The sequence below is a fragment of the Melitaea cinxia genome, chromosome 16, assembly GCF_905220565.1.
Source record: "Melitaea cinxia chromosome 16, ilMelCinx1.1, whole genome shotgun sequence".
In the NCBI taxonomy this organism is placed as follows: Eukaryota; Metazoa; Arthropoda; class Insecta; order Lepidoptera; family Nymphalidae; genus Melitaea; species Melitaea cinxia.
The window spans coordinates 11,963,520-11,985,813 of record NC_059409.1 but is presented as its reverse complement, the minus strand read 5'-3'; the positions used below and the strand labels follow the sequence as shown (position 1 = coordinate 11,985,813).

The 22,294-nt window shown below is 32.7% G+C and overlaps 2 protein-coding genes across 2 annotated transcripts; one reads left to right on the top strand and one right to left on the bottom strand.

Annotated features, from left to right (window-relative positions):
- Positions 1–3,673: 3,673 nt before the first annotated feature.
- On the top strand, positions 3,674–5,627 carry LOC123661061 (integrator complex subunit 11). The gene has a single exon (XM_045596074.1). The coding sequence runs from the start codon at positions 3,771–3,773 to the stop codon at positions 5,556–5,558; it is 1,788 nt and encodes a 595-aa protein (XP_045452030.1). The 5' UTR covers positions 3,674–3,770; the 3' UTR covers positions 5,559–5,627.
- On the bottom strand, positions 5,565–22,046 carry LOC123661062 (probable tubulin polyglutamylase ttll-15). Its single transcript, XM_045596075.1, has 7 exons — positions 21,869–22,046; positions 17,483–18,252; positions 14,809–14,971; positions 9,161–9,247; positions 8,379–8,581; positions 6,265–6,481; positions 5,565–5,731 (listed from the first exon to the last, which is right to left on the bottom strand). Exons 1-7 carry the CDS (start codon positions 21,908–21,910, stop codon positions 5,621–5,623), a joined length of 1,593 nt encoding a protein of 530 aa, XP_045452031.1. The 5' UTR covers positions 21,911–22,046; the 3' UTR covers positions 5,565–5,620.
- Positions 22,047–22,294: the final 248 nt, after the last annotated feature.

Below are 22,294 nucleotides of genomic sequence, written 5' to 3'. Positions count from 1 at the left end.
CCGCGATCCAAATGTTTTCAAAGCCAGTTAAAATATCGTTCGACCTTGCAGAGAGACGTGCAGAAGATAGCAAACAAACAAGATAGAAAGAGATAGACTATATTTTGTTTGTTACGTCGTCGCTACGAAAAAATGATGGGCTTTGTTTAGATTTGGTATCTCTTCTCGTTGAACAGACTTTAGAAATACTTTAAGTTACTTTAGAAATATATAAAATTCTCATGTCATGGTGTTAAACATTGAACTCCTCCGAAACGGCTCGACCGATTTTAATAAAATTTTGTGGGCATATCGGGTAGGTCTGAGAATCGGCCAACATCTATTTTTCATACCCCTAAGTTATAAGGGGGGGGGGGCATGAAGGGTGTTAATAACATATTGGCAAAACAACGTTTGCGGGGTCAGCTAGTTTTTTATAATTTCTTCTGGGGACCATTCTTTTGGCACACCCCTAACGATACTGATTCTAATAACGTTAAAAGATGTTATAAAAGCGTGATAACTATTTTCAAGAAGCAGGCTATTATTTAAAAATGAGTTCACATCTTTAAATTTATTAAATGCTACAGAAATTCTGTTTCGTCCTATCTTTTTCAAACTGCCATTAATAATATTATATATCTTATTTTTTATAAGAAAATCTCCGAATGTGATTGGGTGTAAAATCACTCCATCGTTATCGCCTTTTGTATTTTTTGAACATCAACTAAAAATGGAGACACGTCATTTTCATTATAAATATTTCTGCCTATGGGATTTTTAGAGACAGTGTTATCAGGTTGGAGCTGTGATTGTGGTACCGAAACGGGAAAATCTTTATTATTTTCATTTTTATTAGTCTCATCTGATTTTTCAGACTCCAAACAATGACAACCAACTTTTTGATTTCCCGCGTTTTTTCTAACTTTCTTATTACAGTGTTTGCAAATTTTATGAAGACGAGAACTCTTAAGTGGCTTTTTAGTCATAGAGTGGTCAGTTTCCATACTCGATTTATCGTAAAGTATAGTAATGAAATGGCTAGGTTGCGGAATACATTGTGAATTAAAATCATTCCTATCACCCGGGTTCGGAGGTTTGTTCATTCTATAAAGTAAAGATTTACATACACATACCAAAAATAGAAAAGAAACAAACTATAGGTCTACCAGGATCTGATGGCAAATTAAAAAAAAAAAAATAGCGATTTTCATATGGCAACAAACAAAATGTCATTTGTCAACTGAAATTTCGAGGAATTATTTTTTGTTTGGCTTCAAATTTCCTTTAAAAAGTGGTGAAAATGTCGAAGAAACCTCTTCGATCACAAGCAAGAATTATTGTTTTCAATGTTTATCAAAGAATACTTGATGAACAAGGTGCAGAACAAACACAATCATCGATATTGAGCCGTGTGCAAGCGTTGACTGGTTAGTAGGAATGACACGTCTTGATACTTTGGTTTGTTGCATTTTTCGTGTGTATTATATTATGTATACTAAACTTTGGTTTATTTCAGGGGTTTCTAATACTACCATAAGACGAATTGTTGCTGAAGGCAGATCTAACAAAGGCGTATTTAGTACGCCCGGTAAAAGGTGGAAAAGAAAGAAAGGCGGAAAGGTGGCAAAAAAAATAAACTTGGATAGTTTTGATTTAGAATTGATTAGAAACAAGATAAATGAGTTTTACACTGTATGAAAAGAAATACCCACTGTCATGAAATTGCTACAAATTCTTCGGGAGGAAATCATTTTCAATGGAGGAAGAGAATCATTACGGTAACAAAAATGAATTTCATTTTCTCAGAGTTTGAATATAATCCAAAAACATAGTAATCTAAAAAACAATTTTATTTTGTCTTCAGACTTATTTTGAAGGACATTGGATTCGAATTCGTGAAGTGCCAATCAAAAAGGACTATTTTAATGGAGCAACATGACATAAAGATACGCAGATTCAAGTATTTGGAGCGTATGCAAAAGAATCGAGAAGGCGACGATAAGCTAGATGTGGTTTATTTAGATGAAACCTACATACACGGTTCATGTTCAGTGAATAAATGCTGGCAAAATAAAGATGTTGCAGGCCCATCCAAAAGTATTTCGGCAGGGCCTAGATGGATCATTGTACATGCTGGTGGAGAAAATGGTTTTGTGCCAAACTGTTGTTTGGTGTATAGGTCGAAGAATACATCTGCTGATTATCACCATGATATGAATAAAGATAATTTTATAAAATGGGTTACGGAGAAGTTGATTCCTAATCTTACAAAACCTTCTCTAATTGTCATGGACAACGCCAAGTACCATTCTGTACAACTAAACAAACCGCCTACACAAGCCGACCGTATTGCTGTTATAAAAGAATGGCTTCAATCAAACAATATCCCTTACGACCCCCACACAATACAACCGTAATCAAGTATGATTCCCAGGTTCGTTATATCAGAAACACGAGAAATTAATGTGACGTTAAGTTAGGAATCAAATTTATAGACTATCAGAATTTGAAATGGTTCCAAATACTGCACATCCATAAAAAAGTCTTCATCGAAAGAGGAAGACGAGGAAGACGCAGTATTTATGATAAACCTTTCCTCTTGCATCTCAATTAATCGATTCTGTTCTATGAGCTAGCCTTTCTTTATAAATTTTGCATTGGCTAATCGAAATTATTAATATTATAGTGTATTTGTTTTGATTCTTTTATATTTTTAAAATACCTTAAAATTTTTGTTATTTCTCTCAAAATTATTTTGCTAAATGTATTATTGTTATAATTATTTGTGAAAACTTGTTTGAAAAATGTGTTAGTGGTATGTTGTGTATGAATGTACTATTGATTTTGTTTGTTCCCAATAAAAATAAAATAAAATGTAATAATTAATTAATAAACTCATAAACAGAGTAATTGGAGTTTTCATCTAAATTTAGTACCCCACATTCGCCTCAGTAAGATTTCAAAAAATTATCCTTATCAATAAATTATAAATAAGGAAAAAAAATTATCAAAACGTTTTATTCCAATTTCCCCAGTATTGCTAGCGTCAATTTTTTTCCCCTTTTTGCCATCAGATCCTGGTAGACCTATAAATACAAAACTAAATAACAAAATATATACACTTTACACCTGTTCTGAAGTATATTTAAAGTAATTTTAATAGTAGCAAGAAAAAACACAACCGCGCGCGTTCAAGTTTCCCGCTCATCCTCGACAATTACAATTAGTGAATTACAATTTTTTTGCCCAGAGAATCGGCATAGCGATTCAACGGGGAAATGCTGCCAGCATTCTTGGCACAATTCCACGCGGACATGATTTATACCAAAACTATCTGTAAATATTTAGTTCTTAAGTTGTGAATTGTAAATATGTATAATATGTTTAAATAAACAAAAAAAAAAAAAAAAAAATTACAATCATTTCAATGACATTTTATAACTTATTTGTTTTTACTATCTGACTATCTGTAGTAGTAGTGAATATCTTTGGTATATCTACTGTACTCTGTACCCAGTATATAAGTGTATAATCTATGCTCTGTACTGAAACGTAACGTCGTAAAGGTTTTTAAGTTATTATTATGATATGAAATTTATAAAATTGTTATAAAAGTTCAAGAATAAACCGAATTAATTATTTAGACTGAAAATATAAGGTCAGCTAATAGAATACAACAACATTTTAGTGTACAATAATGTGAACGCATGTCATTTTATAGTTTTATTTTCTGTAACGCAACAAGTCACAAAAATTGCTTCAAGAGTGGGGAATAAGGAAGAGTAAAAATGCCTGAAATTAAGATTACCCCTCTAGGCGCAGGCCAAGATGTTGGTCGAAGTTGCATACTATTATCGATGGGCGGCAAGAACATTATGCTGGATTGCGGCATGCATATGGGGTACAATGATGAGAGACGATTTCCAGACTTCTCTTACATAGTGCCAGAAGGTCCCATAACGAGTCAGATAGATTGCGTCATAATTTCACATTTCCATTTAGACCACTGTGGAGCTTTGCCGTATATGTCTGAAATGGTGGGTTATACTGGCCCCATTTATATGACTCACCCTACTAAGGCGATAGCACCGATTTTGCTAGAAGACATGAGAAAAGTGGCAGTAGAAAGGAAAGGAGAATCAAACTTTTTTACGTCTCAGATGATAAAAGATTGTATTAAAAAGGTTACCGCAGTTACTTTACATCAGTCTGTTATGGTTGACAATGAGTTAGAGATAAAAGCTTACTATGCAGGTCATGTGCTTGGGGCCGCTATGTTCTGGATAAGAGTTGGGTCTCAATCTGTTGTGTACACTGGCGACTACAACATGACACCAGATAGGCACTTGGGAGCTGCATGGATCGATAAATGCAGGCCAGATCTCCTGATTTCCGAGTCTACTTATGCAACTACAATAAGAGATTCAAAACGCTGTCGTGAGAGAGATTTCTTAAAGAAAGTTCACGAGTGCGTAGAAAAAGGGGGAAAGGTTTTAATTCCTGTTTTTGCTTTGGGCAGAGCCCAAGAACTTTGTATCTTGTTAGAAACATATTGGGAGCGTATGAATTTAAAGTACCCAGTTTACTTTGCTTTGGGGTTAACAGAAAAAGCTAACAATTACTATAAAATGTTTATCACATGGACCAATCAAAAGATTCGTAAAACATTTGTACAAAGAAATATGTTTGACTTCAAGCATATCAAACCTTTTGATAAGTCTTACATTGACAATCCAGGAGCTATGGTAGTTTTTGCGACCCCAGGAATGTTACATGCTGGTTTATCATTAAACATATTTAAAAAATGGGCTCCATATGAGCAGAATATGCTGATCATGCCTGGGTTTTGCGTCCAAGGAACTGTTGGACATAAAATTTTGAATGGTGCAAAGAAGGTTGAGTTTGAAAACAGGCAAGTGGTGGAAGTCAAAATGGCCGTAGAGTACATGTCATTTTCTGCGCACGCTGACGCAAAGGGAATTATGCAACTTATTCAGTATTGTGAACCAAAGAATGTCTTATTAGTACATGGAGAAGCGCAAAAAATGGAATTTTTAAAGGATAAAATTGAGAAAGAGTTTAAGATCAGCTGTTTCATGCCTGCGAACGGAGAAACAGCCATAATTAATACTCCTACAAAAATTCCTATTGATGTATCATTAAGGCTTTTAAAGGCAGAAGCTGTTAGGTATAATGCACAGCCTCCAGACCCCAAAAGGAGGAGAGTTGTTCATGGAGTTCTCTGTGTTAGAGATAATAGACTATCATTCTTAGATATAGATGAAATATGTGATGAAATAGGTATTAATAGGCATGTTATTAGATTTACTAGTACCGTTCGCTTTGATGACCCTGGGTCAGCAGCAAAAACTGCAGAGAAGCTTAAAACATTGCTAGCAGAAAAACTTCAAGGCTGGTCAATAACTATATCAGATGGCAATATATCAGTTGAATCTGTTCTGATAAAAGTAGAAGGTGATGATGATAACACTAAGAGCATTTATGTTTCTTGGACTAATCAAGATGAAGACTTAGGTAGTTACATTTTAGGATTGTTGCAATCGATGGTCCAATAAAATTAGTTCTTTAAATAATGTTTATTTTTATTTTGTTAATTCTTTAATAAATTAGTTTTAATCTACAAACACCAAGTTTTATCATTATTGCATTTCCCTTGAAACCACAGATACTGTAGTTTGTTCATGTGATTTAGTTCTTTCATTTGTTCTTCATTTCGTGCGTTAGGTTTCTGAAAAAAAAAAAACGTTAATTAATGTTGCTATCTGTCAGTAATATTATCATAAACTTACTTATCTATGGGTGTTGTAAGGTAAGTAGGTGATAAAATACTTGTCTGACATAGATTGTAATCTCTGCTATGACCTATTTAAGTAGTCTTAGTTATTTTATGTATTTACATTTATTATTAGTTAAATATTATTTATTGCAATCATTTCAAACAAACTTACTTTTACAATAATTCTTCTAATGAAATATTTCATTAAATATAATTAACCAACTTACGTTTTTTATACTAGCCGACACATACGGTTTTACCTATTATGGTTTTAATGGTTACTGCTCAGCTGATACCAGTAGGTATGTGTCATAGCAAAATGTTCATAGAAACAGATCAACAAATATCATTTCTTAATGTTAAAAAATATTTCTTGTGTGTACTTTAGTTTGTGTAAAATGACTAATCTTTCCTAAATATTTCTCATCCTTAACCGGTTATAGGTAACGAGTAATAATGCTTCGATTAACATAGATTAAACTTACCATTTCAGGTGGGAATAACCTTCTAAAATCTCCTTTGTGCAGATTCTCTCTATGAGCGTTCAACAAATTACTTTTTAGCTTAGGCTCCAGGCACGGTCTACATAGTTTGCATACATCTAGTGCCTCGCAATCTTCTTTGCATATGGTACTGCACTCGTGGCTATAAACTGCTATATTTTTTTGTGCTGATATCATATTGTTAGCAGTAGCATTATTGCTAAAAAAAAGTAGTAAGTAAATAGAAAATAAATTTAGATCTACATTTTTAATTGATACGTACGTAAATGTGTAAAATCTAAGACTTGTATCATTTTTATGAAATCAATATGTCCTAATAATCGTTCTCTGTGGCTTAACAGAAAAAAAAAATATCCATTTTACCAAATAAAAATAATGTGAATTGTTTCTAAATAGTTAATTAATATTTTCGAAATTCAAATATGCATTTAACCTATTTATACTATGAGTAAAATGATCTGTAAATACGAATCAATTTCATGCCATGAAAATCCTTTTTTACCAACAGAATAAAATGATGGTTGCTGACATCGTTTAATAAAAAAGTTTAACGACCACACAAGATGGGACAGGCCTCCGCCTCGCATCTAAATAAATAAAATATTGAATGTAGTGATAAATCTATATTATCATTATTTTAGCCGTAATACCTACTTATTGTTAGTGATATTTTATCATTGTGCCGTCAAGTCCCATATTATTATACTTAAATATATTTTATTTTAACGTCAACGTATTAATAGGTACTTTTTAATATACTGTAGCAAATCAAAAGGAAATAAGATTTACCACACGCTAGGAGCTGGCGAACTTTGAAACACTCTATTTTTATTATTAATAATTTTTTTGATAATTACGAACACAAAAAATAATTCTTCTTTTTCTTTTATAAACGGACTCTTAACTAAGCGCCTTTGCATGCTTTCATTGTAACTACCTTTTGTTTAATTTTATTTCTGTGTTATTGTTTTTTTTTCCTTTTTTTTTACTTCATAAAAGTGTTTGATTATATGTATGCAAGAAGTAATAAATAAATAAATAAATAACTGATAAAACTAACTGATACTTTTAAACTTTTGAAAACTATGAGTGATAACATATAACAATATATGTATTATAATTTTTATATGTGTCTTATTACATACATACATACATATAATCACGCCTCTTTCCCGTAGGGGTAGGAGGAGACCACTTCTTTCCACTTGCTACGATCCTTACATACTCCTTTCGCTTCGTCCACTTTCATTATTCCCTTCATACATGCTCTTCGGTTTAGGGTACTCTTGACCTGACCTTTTTAACCGACTTCAAAAAAGGAGGAGGTTCTCAATTCGACTGTATTTTTTTTTTATGTATGTTACTTCAGAACTTTTGACTGGGTGGAGCGATTTCGACAAATTTTCTTTTAATCGAAAGGTAGTGTGTGTCATTTGGTCCCATTTAAATTGATTTGAGATCTAACAATAACTTTTCGATCTACGTTGTTTTATACCGCATAACTTTCTACTGGATGTACCGATTTTGATAATTCTTTTTTTTGTTGGAAAGGGGATATGTGGTCACATATAAATTTTATCGAGATCTGATAACTACTTTTTGAGTAATCTTTGATAACGCGTAGTTACGTTACGTTGTATTACTCGTCGATGTAATTGAAGTTGGTTTTTTTTTTCGTTTGCGAGCAAACACAATTATTTCAAGTCATCCCTTATTTGGTATCGGAACGTCCGCCTTTTTTTTTAAGATGGGGAAATGCATTTACGCACTAACCCCGCCACACGAATGTGACGGGAGTGTGGAACTCCACTAAAATCCACTAAAATCCACATCTTTTTTCCGCCGGCACCTTAGTGTGGACGCCATGGGATCGCTTTCGCACACTACCACGACGCCTCCCAGTGATGGCCTTTCGGCCCCGTCGGAAGGGACGCTCAATCTTTCCAAGTCTCTCTTCTCCTTTTATAATGCTCCCATCTTGACTCCTGATTGTACTCAGTTCTTATGTTCTTCTTGTACGTGTCTTATTGACGTACAAAAAAAAAAAAAATTTGTCTTTACTTATCAGTCATCGGTAAAAGAAAATATTAACCCACCTCTTTACATTCTGTGCAACTCCAACAAGAGTGAACAGGTTGTACAGAACCTGCTCGTATAGAAGCTGGTTAGGAGGATAGTGCGCAGAGCTCAAGTTAGGAGACATGTTGGCTTCTAATAAGTATATTTTTAAATCTTTATCAATTACCAGATCGAATCGCATCATTTCGAAGAAATTGTCTTTAGACGGGTAGTTTTTCAGCTGTAAAAATGTACTTATTTGTATAATTATCATTACAAGTGCAACATCGTGGAGTTTCAATACTTATTAGACTGACTGAGATGTAAAATTAAAGTTAAGGTATAACGCAGATAATCTTTTTTAAAATAGACACGGTAATTAAATTAAATTAGCGGGACAAAACTTATAATAATTAGTCTAGTTCATTCAAGTAAAACTTATCTGTTTCCTTTTTTCATATATTAATGCAGAAAATTTGTATCAACTTTATCAACTAATAATTTTACAGTTTATATGTTTATCTTACGATTATATTGTTTATGATTGTATCTTTGAAACGAGTTGATATAATATATCGAATATAATAAATGTTTGTCTGTATGTGCTTTATAGACAATTCGTAAACTATGCATTTGATCATGTCATGATCTTCAGCAAAGTGTTGTGCATGATCTTACAAAGGTTGTACAGGACATAAAAATGCGTAGCAACCCGCACAGGGTACAGCTAGTATTAAATATAGGTATAGAATATTAATCAAAATATTGAATCAATATTAATATTGCTTTAATATTTTGAAATATAATAGCAAATACTTACAGCATCGATAATGTGGTGTTCTTTTTTAAGGAATACTTCGGAAATAGCTGCTTGCACATCGTCCCATAACCGAGTTGTATTTTTTCCCTAAAATTTGGTGAAAAAAATAATTTAAAATAGTGTAATTAAGTTGTGAAAATTTAAAAATAACTTAAATATGAATTGCTTTGTTGATATTCTTTCAATATCAAGAAGTACCTAGTTCTAGTAAGTAGGTACCTCGCTGTAAATAATGTTAAAAAAAATGTATGTAATAAATCCTGTGAACATTATTACAGAACGAAAATTTTGCTAAAAACTCCAAAATTTTTTTTTTGTAGAGATTGTGTGCTATCACTAATTCTTTTATTAAATAATGTTAGTGTACCTAATCAATCTTCATTAATGTCAGTAAAATAAAAGATATCAGCTATTTTAAGTTCTGTATTTTCATTAAATCATTATTGGTAAATTAAGCTAGTACAACAATATATTGTTAATAATATAACATTTAAAATACCAAGACATGAGAAATAAAGTATTTAAAATAAGACATCCTCTCTGTTGTAGTTTTGCATGATGCGTGTATCGTATGTCACGGGCTCAATTCATTCATTATAATAATATTCTAACAAGTATTTGTTTCCGGTCTAAGTGTATGTTATAGTGGGTATACCACCGTGCCTCGGAGAGCACGTTAAGGTCTCGCTTGTAATCATAGGTACACGTTAGCGTTCGTTACTCATAGTAAGCAATATGTCCGCTAACCCGAGTGGATCAGCGCGGTGGATTAAGCTCGACCCTTCCTCCATGTATATGAGAAAGAGGCCTATGCCCAGTAGTGCCGTTTCTGAGATTTTTTTCCATAGGGTGGGATATTACAGACTAAATCAAATAATCCAAAATATTGATTTTAGTTTTAGCTACGGATTACTTTTACGGAGATAAGTTAACTACATATAGTTTAAACTTAATTTTAGTATAACATTAAATGAACTGTCTAAACCGAATCATGGTGAAGAGACTTATCAACATAACTTTCCACAATAATAAACAAAACATCTAAGATAAGGTGTATATTGACTTATATGTTTCATTTTATATATTTCGACTCCGAATAGTTGCGTGTTAGAATAAAATATAGGTAGGTACATATAAAGTGTACAAGCTAAAGTAGTGTAAACTTGCAAAGTACATTGAAATCGCGACAAGGTAACTCGAGCTGCGATGGTGACGTTGGATGACAATCGATATGTTAGGGCTTAATTCGTTAATCCCATTGCGTTTGTGTCGGTGGGGTGATCGACATAATAACATGTAGTGGCTAAGCGAGGCGCCAGGTTAAGCGCATGCTGACTGCAAACGTTACTTTTTAATCCTTGCTTAAGTTAATAGCGGTGTTTTTATCGTTTTAATGGTTCTATATTATTAAAATACTAGGTAGTAATGTATATTCCATAGCTTTATTTTAATTTCGAAGCAATAACAGTTATGTACATTATAAACCTATATTACCAAATAAGGAGGCATGTCTATTATAATCGAAATAATCTGCAGTAGAATTACCATGACCATTATAGCGTCACTAACTTACTATCTCAAAAATATACACGAATAAATAACTAATTAAAAACGATGTTTACTTAAACATAATTTTTATTTCTTTAGCTAGCTTAGCAACTTTCCTACACACGTCAGTCCCATAAGCTATATTTGAAAAAAAAAATATATAAAAATAAAGATTTTTTCTTCTTTTGTTTACTTAAAGGCATTTCTCAGTTTCCCTATTACAGCATACTCGAGATAATAATTTTCACTATTATGATCGATTTGTTATTATCATCGACAATTTGTTGTCGATTTTTTTTAATCATAAAATTTGTAAAAACTTATTATCAGTGATGATATATAAAAAGATAAAGATAAAGACGTTCCTAACAATCATAAAAAGTGTATATATGTAGGTTATGTTAGGTTTTTTAATTCACTCTTATCTTTTTATTTTTAACCGACTTCCAAAAAAGGAGGAGGTTCTCAATTCGACTGTATTTTTAACCGACTTCCAAAAAAGGAGGAGGTTCTCAATTCGACTGTATTTTTTTTTTTTTTTTTTTTTTTTTTTTTTTTTTTTTTTTATGTATGTTACATCAGAACTTTTGCCCGTGTGGACCGATTTCGACAAATTTTGTTTTAATCGAAAGGTGGTGTGTGCCAATTGGTCCCATTTAAATTTATTTGAGATCTAACAACTACTTTTCGAGTTATATCTAATAATGCGTTTTTACTTGACGCTTTTTTCGTCGACCTACGTTGTATTATACCGCATAACTTTCTACTGGATGTACCGATTTTAATAATTCTTTTTTAGTTTGAAAGGGAATATCCCTAGTTTGGTACCATGATAAGGAAACCAGGATCTGGTGATGGGATCCCAGAGAAATCGAGGGAAACTCTCGAAAATCCGCAATAACTTTTTACTGGCCGTACCGATTTTGATAATTTTTAATTTAATCGAAAGCTGATGTTTATCATGTGGTCACATATAAATTTTATTGAGATCTGATAACTACTTTTTGAGTAATCTTTGATAACGCGTAGTTGCTTGACTATTTTTTCTTTCGTCGATTTACGTTGTGTTACTTGTCGATGTAATTGAAGTCGGTTTTTTTTTCGTTTGCGAGCAAACACGATTATTTTTTTTTTTATGTATGTTACATCAGAACTTTTGACTGGGTGGAGCGATTTCTACAAATTTTCTTTTAATCGAAAGGTGGTGTGTGCCAATTGGTCCCATTTAAATTTATTTGAGATCTAACAACTACTTTTCGAGCTATATCTAATAATGCGTTTTTGCTTGACGCTGTTTTCGTCGATCTACGTTGTATTACTCGTCGATGTAATTGAAGTCGGTTTTTTTTTCGTTTGCGAGCAAACACAATTATTTATAGTAAAATAATTTAAAGAGACATAGATTATAAGTATGTAAGTAGATATAAAACTACCACCAAAAAAACCCAAGCTATAAAAATTAAAGTGTATTAAATATAACTTCAGTAATGGAATAGGTAATATCTAATAACAATTAATTGTAACAACATGATAACATTTGTCAAATCTACTTACAGTACATAAACCTTAAAGTTCGGTAAAATATAGAAGGCACTCAAGATAGAATCGTAATATATTTAGTTTGAAACGAATGGTATAGTACTTGAAGTTCACATTGGGCGCAAGATTAGGAAAGTTAATGGTGACAAAGGTCGTAACCTCCTAACCCAGGTAGCCTGTTTACCAGAGAATGATAATAATGTATACAATACTATTTATATAACTAAAATGTTTAATTGAAATTTGTTACCTATATTACAAATCCTTTCAAAATACGGTAGATAAAACAATAATTGTTTCATCTATTAATTAATTTATTAACTTTAAACTATCGTTTTATCCTAATTAAATGAAATATAAATAATTATCTTCTACTTTTAAGGAATCACAGGCCAAAAATTGGCCGAGATTTTCAATAAATAAAAAACAATTCTTACGATGATGACAAATGAGAGAAGATCCAATTAGTAAGGGAGTTTATCATATAATCCACATTTTATTAATGATGAAACATACACATTTCTTTGTTATCTATAATTTGTATACGTCATAAAACGTATTGCGTACAGGTAGCCTTATCCTCCCCTTTTTTTAAAGTGCGTATCGCGGTGTCGAGTTATTTATCGTCTCCTGAACGGATTTACACGGCAAATGCCAGCTAATACACTCAACTCCTGTTTAGTAATTAGCAAATAGAATCCGATGTATACCGTTGTAAAACTATTCGACCTAAAATATAAATTTCTTTAATAATTTCACCTAAGGTGGTGGTGGTGGGTAAGGTTTCCAGGAATTCCAATTTATTGTTCTAATTTATTGAACTTTAGGCCACACGACGTATTGCAGATTTGTAGAGTTGTTTAAAAATTATGTTTCCAAAATACGCATGGTTAATAGACAGCCGCTAGACTAGGTAAATTTTATTAATAAGACCGTCGCTGATAAATATTGAGTATCTAACAGGTTCTTAATTTACCATGAACGACTGATGATTGAAGAACGAATCTTGTAAAAGAGGATATGACTCTCAAAATTTTATTAATTTTTGGAATTAGATACAGAGATCCATACGTAAACATCGATTTTTTTTAAATTTACTGAAACGTTTCGAATCCACCATTGTGATGCAATATAAGAAATAAGCAGGACACATGTGTCTGATTATTGTTAAGTAGGCTAAGGGCCTGCTTCACTATTTGCTGATAAACCTTTCTAACATATTACGATATATAACAGATAAAAGTTTACAATCTATATTTTCACTTTATCTGACAGATATTTTGATTCACTTGCAAATTTTCCATGCTAAGTATGAGTAACGATCGGTATAAGGTATTTATGATAAAAACACACAACAATATTTATGATAAAAACATACAAGGACAGATAACCAGACCGGAATAAAAAAGTTGGAAAAATACAAATTACTATTCCGAGCGGGAATCAAAACCTAGGCTTAGGTGCCCACACCCACCACTATACCAGAGCGGTTCTTATTTCTATTCACAACCTCTGAATTTAAAAGTTTTTGTTTATAAGTTGAAGTGAAACAAGTCCAAAGGACCTATTTGAGTATAATATCTACCAGTAAATTTAAATGCGAGTTTAAACTCTCTGTTTACTTACATCATTTTACTAACCATATTTTGTAATCTATACGTGTTATTGTTACTACGGCTTATATGTAGCGTAAGTTTTCTTTTTAATATTCTGTGACTACCAGTGGGGAACTATTGGTAGCTTTTTATTACTATATAATTTTGTACATTGTATTTCTCAGCTGTTGTTCCTCCCAAAAAAAAAAAAAATAAACAAAAAAAAATAAATAAACTTTATCACATCATCATCATCACTTCAGCCTATCGCAGTCCACTGCTGGATATATGCCTCCACAAGTTCGCGCCAAAAATGGCGTGAACTCATGTGTGTTGCCTGTCTTCAACCTGTGTATTTCAAGCCAGCAGCTAGATGGTTATCCCGCCATCGGTCGGTTTTATAAGTTCCAAGATGGTAGAGGAACTTTGTTATCCCTTAGTCGCCTCTAACGACACCCACGGGAAGAGAGGGGGTGGCTATATTCTTTAATGCCGTAACCACACAGCATAAAAGCTATGCAATAGCTTAAAAACATATTTTTTGTTTTGTCTAAGTTTTATTAAAATTTTTATATTTTTACAAATAAATAAAATTGTAGTGTCTGTTTGTAATATTAATATAACCGCTTTTTACTAAATTCATATTCACTTTTACTAAATTCATTCAGGTATATGTATACACGGTACATATACCAAAAAAAACAATTTTATAATTTTTGTCTGTCTGTCTGTTTCTTCCGGCTAATCTCTGAAACGGCTGGACCGATATTGACGTGACTTTCACTGGCAGATAGCTGATGTAATAAGGAGCAGCTTAGGCTAATTTTATTTTAGTTTTTTTTATAATTGCGAGCTGCACAATAACTATTAGTTAAATTCCACGCGGACGAAGTCGCGGACACAGCTAGTTAATAAATAAATTGTTACATATTCATGTACTAAACAAAATTGTTAAATTTCACTTACTTTAGACTGGGCATAGTGATCAAAGGCCTCCTTCATACTAAATCCCAACGCTGTGTACGGGTGCGCCAACGAAGGCACCTCCCATGTAGGAAGGTAATCATCACCTATCACGTACTTGTCGAGGTTGGTTGGATCGAAGGGATAATATTTTGCTGGGCAGTATCTGAATATTAAAAAGTCTATTTTAATAAGTTCTATGTTTTGTTAATCAAATGTCATATGTATCACTTTAATAGATAAAATTAGTATGTTACATTTTGGAATAAATACGAAATATATAGATTAAATAAAAAAGCTTGTAGTTATTGTAGTTCATTCAACTCATATTAGCGCGATGTGAAGGAGTATAAAAATACAACAACATCTTTTTGTGGTTACATAAGCAGAAACAATTATTTGACGAGACATGTTAAGCTGTTATGACCATAATGTTTTATTTACAAAAAAATTATAAATATGTTAAATAAACTGGCCCGGAGCATGTTGAGGTACGACACAGCATCAAAAGCGGGAGAAACCGTTTTGGGAAAGTACTTCAGCCTTACAGAACATCACAACGAAATAATTCTGCCCCCAACTAATGTTGTGTTTTTTAGGTAAGTAAGGTAGCTAGAGCTTCTGGAGAGGGATTGCAACCCTGTATATCAGGAAATTCCTGCTCATGACCTTGAGCAGACCGACTGGGGTACCTCGACCTTACAGAAGATCACTGCTCAATAGCACTGTTTTCAAGCAGTGTTATTTAGCTGTGTTCTTGTGTTTGTGTGTGTGTGTGTGTGTGTGTGTGTGTGTATTGGTCGAGGCTTTTGGGGGCGCTTGCGATGCATCTGGTTTTGCAGGCTTCTTGAAGCTACTACGGTAATCGTTCAGGTGAGCCATACGCTTGTTTGTCGACCAAGTTGTATTAAAAAAAAACCTCACATTTTTAGCTTGAGTAGTGTACCTATTACATGATTATGTAGTATTACATGACGTAACACCAAATATATTACGATTACTGAACGACATTTAGTACTATTTTAGAATCTTGAACTGTTATAAAATTTTAGATAAGTGTAAAAATAAAAGTGTGTTATTATTATTAATTATTGCGCCTTTTAATCTTAAAATCACAATCACAATCAGATTGTTATCTTTTAATCTAAAAATCTTAAAATCACAATCAGGTTGTTATCATGTACACCTGATAGCGATCGTTACTCAAAGTAGGGAATATATCCGCCAACCCGCATTGGAGCAGCGTGGTGGATTAAGCTCTGATCCTTCTCCTACATGGGGAAAGAGGCCTATGCCCAGTAGTGGGATATTACAGGCTGAAGCGTTTAATCTTTAATTTTTAATAAAAAAAATTATTATTAAATAAAAAAATTTTAGAAGAATGAAATCTTATTGCATATATAACATAAATAAGTATTCCACAGATTGCGGAATTTCTGTATGGTAAAAAAGGAGATTGGTTGGTATTACTGTATTACCCAAAAAGGGCTTCAGAAGACCTAAGTGAAGACTGTTTTTTGCACGACTGTTCCATGAAACGTAATCGAGAACGAGCTCTGCGAGCAGTCTGGTAGGCCTAGCGCCCCAAAGTTAAACCATAAATGTGATGTACAAATAGGTCCTTAATCGTTGTATATAATGATTATACATTAATTTAGTCCTTCTTTGTAAATATTATCTACTTCTACGAGAGCTAAGTCGTGGGAAACTGCTAGATATATTATAACGGTACGTCGACCCAAACTTACTGTATTTGAATAACAAGCTCAAGGGCTCCAAAATAATTTTTTTGGTCTTGAACAGACTATGTAAGTAACTGCTCCCGAAAAAGGCTATTAAAAAAGCCATTCCTTTCAAGACTTTTATTTATTAGAATTCTGATAAAAATGTCGTAATAAATTACAAGTACAATTTTTGTACACATAGTTAGGAGGGTTTCATTTATTTATATCGTACCTTCAATATGTCGGAATAAATCGGATGTTACAAGAAATATTTCGAGCTTAGATTGTGAAAAAGATCAATCTTGAAGATCACTTTCATAGATTAAAACATTGTAAAAACAGAATCGGCTGCTTTCTTAGTGCTATTTTTTATTTAATGTCGAGATAGTAAAGAATGGCCGCTACTTCACAAGATAGTCGTTGTGCTCTATCTTTCAGATCATTCAGTTACTTTTTTTGAAACGAATAAAATTGACTATTAATGGCTCTAATCTCTGAATACGTTTGTGTATGAGGGAGTGTGTGTTCGAGTATGTATGAATGTCTTATATTGTACAGGTACCGCCTTCCTAACGGGTATGTGTATAAGCACAAACATTGTGTTTGTTTTTTAGGATCTTCCTACCATTCTATGTCGTTGGTCCTGGTTGTTTTCATTAGTAAAAGCCAATCCGCTGGGGAGCAGCATAGCGGATGAAGCTCAAACCCTTCTATACGAACACATTGTGACTTTGCTGACTCCAACCCCTCTATACAACTAGCTGTTTGATATGTAGAGGTTGTTTCTGTTCAGTTCAGTAAATAGATATATTTGTTTAGACAGAAATCGAACAAGTTTTGCGAATAAGTTTCTCAGTTATTAGATTAAGTTAAAAGACATTTTGGTTTTTTGCATATCTATATTGATGAATGATTCTTTATCATTAAATGATTTCTTAGTAAAATATTCTCACCTGAACAGCACATCTCCTTTGTACCAATAGACTCTCAATGGATCAACAGACGTTAGGACCACGTAGACGCCAATGTCGAACTTGTGACCATCCACTAAGAATGGTTTTTGAACGTACTCCTGCACGAAACTTTCGCCGCTTGACAAATCAATTGCAGTCACGTTCTTTAAATACACACCGCGGTGTTGATTGTGCTTTTCCAGAAACACTGCATTCCTATTTTCACTCGCGTACTTTAAAAACTCTTTGGTATTTTTTGGTATCTTGAACGCTTTCGGAATAAATTTTGAATCGGAAGTCGCTAAATCAACCTTATTCGTTATGAATCCTGTTCCTGGGAAGTGATTGACCTTCTGATGAGTTTTTAATCTGTGCATATTTGGGTATAGAGAACGAAATGGGTAATCATGAGACCAGAAGAGAAGCCAAGGAGTTTGGTTGGTAGACTTCTCGTAACCGATCCTCTCTAGCACCAGATGAACGTGTTTCAACAATCCGTTTTTATTATCTACATCATTGTGTGCAGAATATACCCAATAGATCTTTCTGTCGACATTATAATCTTTGCAAACATTCTGCTTTCTGTTTTGTACGTTTATTATTTCTAATAGTATCGCTAAAGATACACCTATTATACATATTAGAAAAAATATATTTGTGTGTTTGTCGTTTTTAATGGAATTGTCGTAGATATTCGCGACTTTTTCCTTTTTAGTATTTTCTGGTATATTTTCTGATATATTTTCATTCCGATCCAGTAATTGTTTGTTCTAAAAATAAATTAATGTTATTAGTTGAATGATATATTATATACAAAAATCCAGTGAGTTTGAAAAAGGTTACATTAGTTGATTAATCTGACGTACGTAATCTGTGATATATGTTGTCTAACTATACTCATAATCTTGTTATTTCCATATTTGTGATAAAAATGTACTAAATTAAACAGAGGACTATGTAAAAAAAATAACAAGCAGTTTTAGTTCGTTAAGAACGACGTTAGCATTTAGTTATACCTATAGGTTTTTAGTAGAATATATAAAAATGATTTTTTTTGCGAAAATATAACACTAGCTAGTTGTATAAACATACATTATTTATAATTCAAAATATAACAAATGTAAAAAACGTAATGTTTGAATTTTATAACTTAAAAAAAATACAATTTGCTTAGATCTTTTCCAGAGAATTATTTTTACATAACTAGCTCAATAAACAAGCGTGCGGCTCACCTAATAGTAAGCGATTACCGTAATTTATAGACGAATGTAGTAACATCAGAAGATTCGTAAGCGTGTTGCCGTGCCTACCCCCAATTCCCACCAGGAGCTCGGTCACCTTACTCACCACCAGGACTACAACACTGCTTGAAAGCACTATTATTTGGCTGAAGGGGAGGGGCGGGGTCAAAAGTAATTTATTTAAAAAAAATCCCCAGGAGTTCTTGTTACCTTTCTCGCCACAAGACACAATAATGCTTGAAAGCAGTACTATTTTTATTTTTTCTAAGCTGGGATATTTTGTTCGGTCGAGCTACTTCCCCAGTCGGGCTGCTCCAGATTTTGAGCACGATACTTCCTGCTATGCCCTAGCTTAATTATAATAATAATAAAGAAATAATTCAACTTATTTTTTTTTGTTCTAATAAATTGAACACATTTCTTATATTCGTTTTAGAACATGAATTCTGTACATATAATTTAATATTTATTATTCGTGACTAAAATCCGAGAATCAGTATTAGAGTGACGGCCTCTATTTCGATGCAAGTACCGCTAATTTCTCAATGCTTTTGTATTTCAAATTCCTCTCCTGCCTGGCAATTACAAGAAAGCATAGTAATAAAACACATCCCTATGGAAGAAATCTCATAAAACATGGACAAATGCAGTCTACGAGATCTCTTATGCTCTCATAAATCGGTATGAGAATTTGGTCTGCATTTGTCCATTGTTTTATGAGATTTTTTCCATAGGGATGTACTTTCTTTTGCTGAAAGTAAGAATAGATGTAAATAAAGAAAACTTGCATCTATGTATTTGTTCGTATAAATTCTAATAATTATGTTAATAAATAAAAAAACCGACTTCAATTACATCGACAAGTAATATAACGTAAGAAGACGAAAAAAGGGTCCACAGTTAAATCAAAAAGCACTCGTCAGATCTCGATCCAATTTAAATTGGACAACAACCAACCGCTTCTGATTAAAATAAGAATAATCAAAATCGGTACACCCAGTAAAAAGTTATAAGGTAACACTTATAAATATACAGTCGAATTGAGAACCTCCTCATTGTTAAAGTCGTGTAAAAATAAAGAGAAATGTTTTGGGACTCTGGAAGACGATTAATACAGAAGGCATGTATTTAAATCTTTTAATCCCCGTATTTCCAAGTTATATTCTAACTAGAGACCCGCTCCGGCTTCGCACGGATATAAAATAAAATATAATTATAATATAACCTATGTCAGTCACTGAAAAAATGATTGAAATCGATCCAGTAGTTTTGATTTATTTATTACTGCCCGTGGCCCGCACCCGTTAACTTTAGAGTAAAAGCCGGCCGGAACCGCCGCAAACGCTACGTACCGCAATTTTTGAATCTGTAATATCTTGAAAATATTCATTTAAATCATATGCTGTAAAGGACCATATAGATCTATATTAAATCAACAATGTATTTAAGGTATTTAATTAGATAAGGATTAATGCTGTATTGGTTAAAATCGCTTTGAAAATTAGCCATTATTTGTCGTAAAAAGTAAATGACAAAAAAATGTTATTGTGGGATATCCATAACAGATAGAGACTATACCATAGCGGAGTTTTCTGTAGACCTTTTCAATGTGTACAATACTTAGTACATTATTTTGATAAATCTCGTAGGGTTCAGGCTGCGTTTGCAATGTAAGCGGAAAAAATGTAATTATTTACGACATCACATTAGAAACCTCAAAATAACAGTATTTCTCCACTATTTAATGGATGTTATTATTCATATAAACCTTCCTCTTCAATCACTCTATCTATTAAAAAAAAACCGCATCAAAATCCGTTGCGTAGTTTTAAAGATTTAAGCATACATAGGGACATAGAGACATAGGGACAGAGAAAGCGACTTTGTTTTATACTATGTAGTGATATGGCCTATTATATATAGAGATTTATAATGAACGCGTCTACACCGCACTATTACTGTTAAGTGATGTTAAATTAGTTTATTGCAAATATACATACTAATATTGTTGTTGTGTTGCTATATTTATTTATTTATACTCTTTTATACACCAAATTCATTACTAAACATAGTTTTAAAATAGTTCAGATTGTGTAGCACCATAAGCAAATGAATTGTTAATTACCCATTTCTTCCAGGAAATCCGATATATTATATACTAGCGACCTCTGTGCGTCCATATTTTATTACACGATAAGTATTCACCAACATATCATAATATACTAAAACCTTCTACGAAGCACGCTGCATCTTATGGTATAAGTATTATTCCGATCGGTTTAGTAGTTTTCGCGCCATAACCGAACAAGAAACCGGCTTTCGATTTATTAGTATAGAAGATATTGTTGTACCAAAGAGTGAATATTTTATTTTTTATATTTAATGTATTACTAAAGCTATTAATAATTTAATAATTGTACACTACAAGTGAAAGACAACAATTAGGCTAATTCTAAACTTTGCAACGTAAACATTTCCGGGACACATTTACGCATTCCCCACATGCCATCAGATGTCTTTGAACTCAGCGGGAATTCTTGTATTTTACGGGAATATCGACGTTACAGTCGTAGGGTACAGCACGTAATATCAAAATCTAGAACAGCTTTCAGCGTTTTGTTTTCTGTGGTTAGGAAGGACGCCAGAGCTCTTGGGCAGGGTTCAGGGCTAGGGTCATCCATGCGCTTGCAAAGTTTTTGGTTTTGCAGAAGTCCATAGGCTACACGCATCCGCTACCATCAAACGGACTGTTGAGTTTCGCAGTATAAAAAAACACTTTTACTCTTAATTTACTACATAGAAGTAAAGTAGTTCTCAGTAGCAAGAATTTCACAGTTTAATTTATGATAAAGATAGATTTATCACGAAGAAGGAAAAAAAACTTAGTATTTAAGTAGTAATTATGTATTCTATCAAAGCAAGCATTTGTTTACTTAACTTTTGTCTTCTTTCTCGTTCTTAAATATCTTAGTTAACGTTGTTTATAAGGAATAATATTAGGTATTATAATCTATTAATAGTAAAAGAATATAGTGAAATGAAACAGTATAAAGATTATTCTAAATCGTACAAATAATATTTCTAGTAATGTTATTATAGGACAAAACATATAAAATTATACATAAATAAATAAAAAAGTACTTACATCTTTTTTGGTGTGCTCCTTTTTAAATTTAATGTTACCCATATTTCTTACTAGTTATTCATTGTTTAAATCAAAATTCACATATTTACTATGTTAAAAATAAATAAAAAGACTAGTTTTTTTTTTTATTTGCCGCGTAACCTGCGTACGCGCAGAGATGTCTGCAAGTATGGCGAGAATGTATTCATTCACGATAGAAAGAGACAGCTCAAAACATGTAATGTTAGAAAGAGACATGTATAACTTTCTAAAACCGCTTTTTAAGGTCACATCAATGGAATATGTATATACTAGAACATTATGTATCTAGGACTGTAGGTCTTATAGACTGACTATTAAGTACTCACATAAGGATTGACCTTCGATTAGGGACTATTACTGGGGAATATATCTGCCAACCCGCAGTGGAGTAACGAGGTAGATTAA

Excerpts from the sequence above, each read along its gene's own strand:
- LOC123661062 (XM_045596075.1), bottom strand. The coding sequence starts at position 21,910 with ATGGGTAACATTAAATTTAAAAAGGAGCACACCAAAAAAGAT. Across the intron at positions 18,253-21,868 it reads AGGAGCACACCAAAAAAGAT|AACAAACAATTACTGGATCG; the intron begins GTAAGTACTTTT and ends ATTTATTTTTAG. Across the intron at positions 6,482-8,378 it reads GTTGCACAGAATGTAAAGAG|CAATAATGCTACTGCTAACA; the intron begins GTGGGTTAATAT and ends ACTTTTTTTTAG.
- LOC123661061 (XM_045596074.1), top strand. The coding sequence starts at position 3,771 with ATGCCTGAAATTAAGATTACCCCTCTAGGCGCAGGCCAAGATGTTGGT.